Raw genomic sequence first — 6,603 nt, forward strand, 5'->3', positions numbered from 1 at the left:
ACCTCCCACCCACCACGGACACCCAGGGCTGGCATTCCCTGGTGGCATTTCGAGGGCTGGCATTTCCAGGGCTGGCGTTCCCAGTGCTCCCCAAGCCTGGCATTCCCAGGGCTGGCATTCCCAGTTCTCCCAGTTCTGACATTCCCAGTGCTCCCCAAGGCTGGCATTCCCAGGGCTGGCATTCCCAGTTCTCCCAGTTCTGGCATTCCCAGTGCTGCCATTCCCAGTGCTGCCATTCCCAGTTCTGGCATTCCCAGGGCTGGCATTCCCAGATCTGCCATTCCTGATGCCCAGGGCTCTCCCAGGAGATGGGATTTCTCAGCCTGCACAAGCGTGCTGAGGTTTTCCCCTAAAAACTCCTTCCCTTTGCTCTCCAAGTGTTTATTTCCAGCAGCAGGGCTGCCTCCCATCCAAAAAAAAACTATTTCTTCAACATTCCAGGACCAACCAGACTGACTCAGGGCTCACTGGTTTTGTGTGGAACAATTCAAATTCAAAATAACCCTTGGTCATTAAAAGAGCTGGGTTAGTCCAGGTGGTTGAAATGTTGAAACTTTTAAAAAGCTCTTAGAGGGCTCTGCTTGGAAATTTGGCTCTTGGGGGTTCCTTCAGCTGCTTCTTCACGGCTCTTCTCCCTCTCTGTCCAGCCAGAAACATTTCAGCTCGTTCAGAACTCAGGAAAAGTTTGAACTTTTGGATCCATGTACTCATAGATCTCAGGCACAGGGTGGGATTTTTGGGATTGCAGTGCCAGGATCTGGATTTCACAATTCCCCTTCCACCTTGGGGTATTCCATGGTTTTATCATTCTGGAAATTTTAACCTGAGTGTCTGTGCTTTGGACCAGTGAAGGGGTTCCAGTGCTTTGCAAAAAAAAAAAAAATCAATTTACACGGGGAATCACCCAAATCCATCCTTCACCTCAAGGAAAATGTGTCCTTGGGGTGAAGGAGATGGGAAATTCTGCAAGAAGAGCCATTAAACAGCAGCAAAACCACAAACTTGATTAATTTTCATGTGTTTTGAAAGTTCTGTTTGTACTCACGGGCAACATGAGCATCGTCCCTGGTGGTCCTGGCAATCCGTCTGCTCCTGGGAGACCTGGRCGCCCAGGTGGGCCCTGAAAGGAGAAGAAAATAAATTAAACCTCTAAAATATTGTTTTAGTTGTGCCCATCCATCAGCAGCTGTGGATATATCACGATATTGTCATGACAGGGATGGGGCTTGGGGGCATCCCAATGCCAGGGCGAGTTTTGAGGAAGAACATCCATGAGAACACACAATTTTTATTAATTTTATTAATTCCTTCATTTCCATCCTGCCCCCCTCCATTTCCAGGGTCTGCCACGTGCAGTTTTGGAATAAGCAATCAAAGCCCTGGAATGCACCATATCAATGAAATCAATGCTTAGCTCTGTTAAAACCCATTAAAAAAAAAAAAAAAATTGATGAAACTTCACAACTCAGGGTCAGTGAGAGAGAAACGAAGGAGGATAAATTCATTYCAGCACACGTTCGATCAGCTGGGTCATTTCATTTTTCTCTCTTCTGTCTTTTTTAATTTTTTTATTTTAATTTTTAGCCCTTTGAGGCTGCTTCCACTGGCACTGGAGTGATGCTGTCAGGGGCTGTAAATCAGCCCAGCCCTTGGATCTCCATGGAGCTGCTCATTAACATCAGTGGAKCGTCTTTAACTGGCACTGAGCAACGGGAGAGCAGGGAAAGATCTATGGATGAAGCCATAAATTATCAAATATGGCCAATTTTCCCCAGGCAGCCCAGAGATTATCCGTGCTCCCAACAGCACTCGGCAGAATGTCCAGATTAACCCGGATTTACTCATCATCCCAGCGATCCTGTATGTAAATAAGGGTGACATCAGTGGGTGTGGCTAATTGTGATTTTCTCAGGGATTTGACCGCATCCCAGCAAGGCCAGGAGCAGCTCTGGTGTTCAATCTGTGGCCAAAAATTCGGCATTGTGGATTTGGGTATCCCTTTATTTAATAAACAACGATAATAAATTGGTTTATAGAGAAGCAATGAAGTTCTTGGTCTCCCCAACCTGCTCAGGCACCAGAAAAAGGGAAATATTGCCCCAAATCTCAGCCATGGGGACACCAAAAAGCAAGGAACTCACGAATTCACCCCACAAGGCACAGGGAGATGGATAAAGGTGGGAAAGGGAGGCGGGAAAGACAAAAAGGGTCAAAATTCCTAAAAATCCAACAGACCACCAAACCAAACCAAACCAAACCAAACCAAACCAAACCAAACCAAACCAAACCAAACCAAACCAAACCAAACCAAACCAAACTAAACCAAACCAAACCAAACCAAACCAAAACAAACCAAACCAAACCAAACCAAAGGTGCATTATCCTTGCCCCTTTACCCTTCCAGAAAGATTTCCCCATCCCACATCTTCTCCTTCTTTTTCCATGTCCAACTTAATTCCTTTATTGCTTCCCCAAACCCTTCACACCGAAGTTTCCAGCCCCAAACGAGAGCCCAGCCCTGGGAGGGGGCGAGGAGCTGCCACTGCCCTGGCCTGGCCAGGGATGGGGTGTCCCCAACCCCAAAAGGACAGGGCTGTAGTGTCCCCAGATCTGATGTCCCCAGTCCCACAAGGACAGGGCTCTGATGCCCCCAGCCCCACAAGGACAGGGCTGTGCTGTCCCCAGCCCCACAAGCACAGGGCACAGCCCCAGCCCAGCTCTGCACCGTGACCAGCCTGGAATACCAACGCCGCTCTCAGCGCTGCAGCAGTGATGGATCAGCAAAAAAAAAAAAAATAAATAAAAAAAAACCTCCCAGGGAACAATCCCAGCCGTGCCCAGGGGGACTGCAGAACACTCCAGCACATCCCTTCATCCATTCCTCCGGGCAGGCTCTGGTGGGACACCCACACTCAGCTCACACCCCATCCCTTACCCTACTGAGACTCCAACCCCATCCCAGACCCACCTGTCGGAGCAGAAACGCCATAAATAATTTAGGCCAGGCTTATTTAACATAATAAACTTTCTTCCCTTCCCCTTCCTCCTCCAATTGCAGCCCTGCCTGTCGAGGAGCAGCGCTCAGCCTGTTTATCTCCCCTGACAAGCGTTGATGCCGTGCTTTTATCCATAAACGCCTCTTTTTTGTCTCAGGATGGGTGGGGGAGGAACAAAATGGACCAGCAGGGTGGGAGAGCCACGGAAAGGAGGCAAATCGAGCCCGTAAAGCACTTTATGGAAATTTAAATTCATGAATGCCTGCAAGAAATGCAGCCCTGCCAGGAGCTGGGTGTAAATCTGCGGGCGCTCGCTATGGAAATGGGGATTTGCTGATCTGTCTTCAGCCCGCGTTTGGTGCAGAGCTGAGAAATGCCGGGCTGAGAGTGAACCCTGGGCAATATTTTATTGGAATGGTTCAACTGGAACCCGGGAGTGTTTGTGTGGGCTCCTCGGAGGGCAGGGGACCAGCAGCTCACGGTTCGAGCCTTAAAATTCATCCAATGTCTCTCTGTGCACGATTATTTTTCAGCCCTGGTGAAATTTTTCATCCCAGGATGAACAGGATTTTACAGCTCCAGGGATCCGCCCCCCAGCCCCATTTCACCCACACAAATCCACCCAAAACTYCAGGAAAGAGGAGGAAAATCCACGGACAACACTCACCCTCTCACCCGGGTCACCCATTAAACCCACGGGTCCGGTYGGTCCTGGAGGTCCTGGAAGGCCCTGGCAGAGGAAAAGATGGGAAAAAACGAAGCCAGGAAAATGTGTTATTATTTGTGGCAGGTTTCTATGAGGAGCAGGAAAGGATCCTGTTTATTTTTTTGCTTTCTGTTTATTTTTTTGCACCAGCAAATCCACCCCAAAGCCCTCCCCGTGCAGGTGTGTGACAGATGGGAGCCCCAGAGCCCTGGGATGAGCCCTCCTTGTGCATCCCATCCCGGAGCAGGGGGAAAATATCACTTACTGCTGGGCCTTCGGGACCAGGGGGGCCTTCCACCAGCATTCCCTGAGCGAGAGGAAGGAAAAAAATGGGATTAGACACATCCTCAAAGTCATTTTGACCACAGGGAACAGCACGGTGCTTGATCTGTTCTTAAATATTTCAGCTCTTGCTGCCACACTGAAACATCCCAGAGCTGGAGGGTTTCCACTCCCTGTGGGTGACATCTCCCAGGGGTGCAGAGGGCATGTGGAAAAGCCAAATAATTTGTGTTTAAATCCCCCAGGGCTCAGCAGAACAGCCCTCACCCTCAGCACAGGGTCACCCGCCCCACCACAACCTTCTCCCTTCGCTCAGAGCCGGGGAAAAGGCAAATCCTGGAGCTTGTCCAGCCTTGACAGCACTGGAGCTTGAGGGAAAAGCTGCTCCCGGCCCTAAAGAGCTTAACAAAAAGTTAGCAATCCAATTGCAAGGTGTTTGTGAAATGATTTTTTTTTTTTCCCCAGCAGACTACACGCTGTGATTTCCTTTGTGAACGCAGGAAATCAACGTCGGGATGATGTTACTGCAGCCCCCTCAATCTAAATATTTTGTCATCTCTTCAGATCAGATCTATCAGGTACTCTAGAAAATTGAGGTTTAGGGTTGGTTTTTTTTTTTCCCTCGTGAGTTTGAAGAGGCAGGAAAGAAACCTCCCAATACACCTGGAAAATGTTTTCCAGAAGGTGTCAGGGGGATGTTTTGGGAGGAGCTCCACATGGAGCACTGGGTCAGAGATAAAGGAGCAGCTGGGCTGAGTTCACCTGTGGCAACCAGGAACAATTCTCCTGAGGGGTGAGATCCTGTAAAAACCCGTAGATGAGCAGCTGGCTCCTGTGGGAGCAGCTTTGGGGTCACCCTAAACTCTTCTCAGGCTCTGGTGTTGAAAGCCTCATCTGACCCTGCATCCTTGCTCTCCATCCCTGCTGTCCATCCATCCCTCCCTCCATCTCTCTCTCCATCCCTGCATCCCTCCCTCCATCCTTGGTCTCCATCTCTCCATCCCTGCTGTCCATCCCTGCTGTCCATCCATCCCTCCATCTCCCTCTCCATCTCTGCATCCATCCCTCCATCCTTGGTCTCCATCTCTCCATAACTGCTGTCCATCCCTCCATCCCTGCTCTCCATCCCTGCTCTCCATCCTCAGCTCTCCATCCCTGCTCCCCATCCCTCTATCCCTGCTTTCCATCACTGCTCTCCACCCCTGCTCTTCATCTCTCCATCCTGCTCTCCATCCCAGCTCTCTATCCCTCCATCCCCGCTCTCCATCCCTGTTCTTCATCCCTGCTCTCCATCCCTCCATCTCTCCATTCCTGCATCCCTCCTTCCATCCCATCCCTCCATCCCTCCATCCCTCCATCCCTCCCTTCATCCCTGTTCTCCATTTCCACATTCCTGTTCTCCATGTCCACATCCCTGTTCTCTACCCCCTCTTTCCATCCCTCCATCTCTGTTCTCCATCCCTGTTCTCCATCCCTCCATCTCTCCATCCCTGTTCTCCATCCCTCCCTCCATCCATCTCCCCATCTCTGCTCTCCATCCCCTCTCTCCATCCCTCCATCCCCCCATCCCTGCTCTCCATCCCTCCATCTCTCTCTCCATCCCTCCATCCCTCCATCACCCCATCCTTCCTCTCCATCCCTCCATCCCTCCATCCCGGCTGCCCCTGCCCTGCCCCGCTGCCTCCAGCAAGTGTCAGCACAGAGCAAGGATTGAAGGGCAGCCAGGTTCAACGGGAAGGAATAAAAACCCAGCAGAATCCAACTTTCTGCTTGGCTTTCATTTCCTTTCTCCTGCAGCTCCCATCAAAAAATTTGTTAAAAATTTTTAAAAAAAGAGCTAAAGAGCGCAGCAAATCCGAATTTCCCTGTTCGAGAGGAGCTGCACGGAGAGGGACAGGGCAGCATTTGGTCTTGTTTACTTTCTGGCAAAAGCCATCCGTGCTCCAGTGTTTTGAAATAGCAAAGGCGGCCAAATTCTTTCTGGATGATTAAACTCCACTATTTGGTTCGCTTTGGAGCTTTTCAGGCTGGGCTGGTGCCATCATCTTCGGGGGCTTTTGCTCCCCCCCTCCCCTTCCCGCCCCTCTGATAAGGAAATCGCTGGCTCCTCCTTTTGTTTGCAGAGTGAGAGACCCAGAAAGGAAGRGAAGGAAGGGAAGGTCACAAATGTTTTTATAAGAGACTTAATTGGGGTTTTCGGGCCGTGCTGCGGCACCCCGGCTTCTCCCCGCCAGCTGCAGGAATTTCAGGCAAAAGAGGAAAAAGAGGGAAGAATAAAAGGAAAATAATGGAGTCAGGATGATGGGAAGTGCTGCTGCAGCGCTGGGTGCTGCGCTGGCCCTGCGCCAAGGAAAATGAGGTTAATTGAGCTGCTGTGTGCAGAGAGCAGGCTCAGCCCTCCGGGGCTGGGCTCGGGCCAGGTGGGGCRAGGATCTGATCCCCAATTCCAGCCTGGGGGTACCCGGGCATCCTGGCACACAGAGAGGGGGGAAAAATAGATGGGAATTAACCCAGAGGCTCTTTCTGTGCTGAGCAGGACCCCCTGACCATGGGGCAGATGGAGAGGGGCTCTGCCCCACCTCGGGGTGCTGCGCTGGGCACCCACAGCCTGTGCAGAAC

The 6,603-nt window shown here is 50.9% G+C and overlaps 1 protein-coding gene across 1 annotated transcript in view; it reads right to left on the minus strand.

The window, feature by feature from the left end:
* COL5A1 (collagen type V alpha 1 chain) overlaps positions 1–6,603 on the minus strand; it is a 123,160-nt gene that overhangs the window by 59,101 nt on the left and 57,456 nt on the right. Inside the window, 3 exon segments of the mRNA XM_057371595.1 lie at positions 1,046–1,120; positions 3,664–3,726; positions 3,968–4,090. Coding sequence (XP_057227578.1) covers positions 1,046–1,120; positions 3,664–3,726; positions 3,968–4,090 — 261 coding nt within the window.

The sequence above is a fragment of the Malurus melanocephalus genome, unplaced genomic scaffold (assembly GCF_030028575.1).
Source record: "Malurus melanocephalus ecotype Western Australia unplaced genomic scaffold, MMel_1.1 scaffold_149, whole genome shotgun sequence".
In the NCBI taxonomy this organism is placed as follows: Eukaryota; Metazoa; Chordata; class Aves; order Passeriformes; family Maluridae; genus Malurus; species Malurus melanocephalus.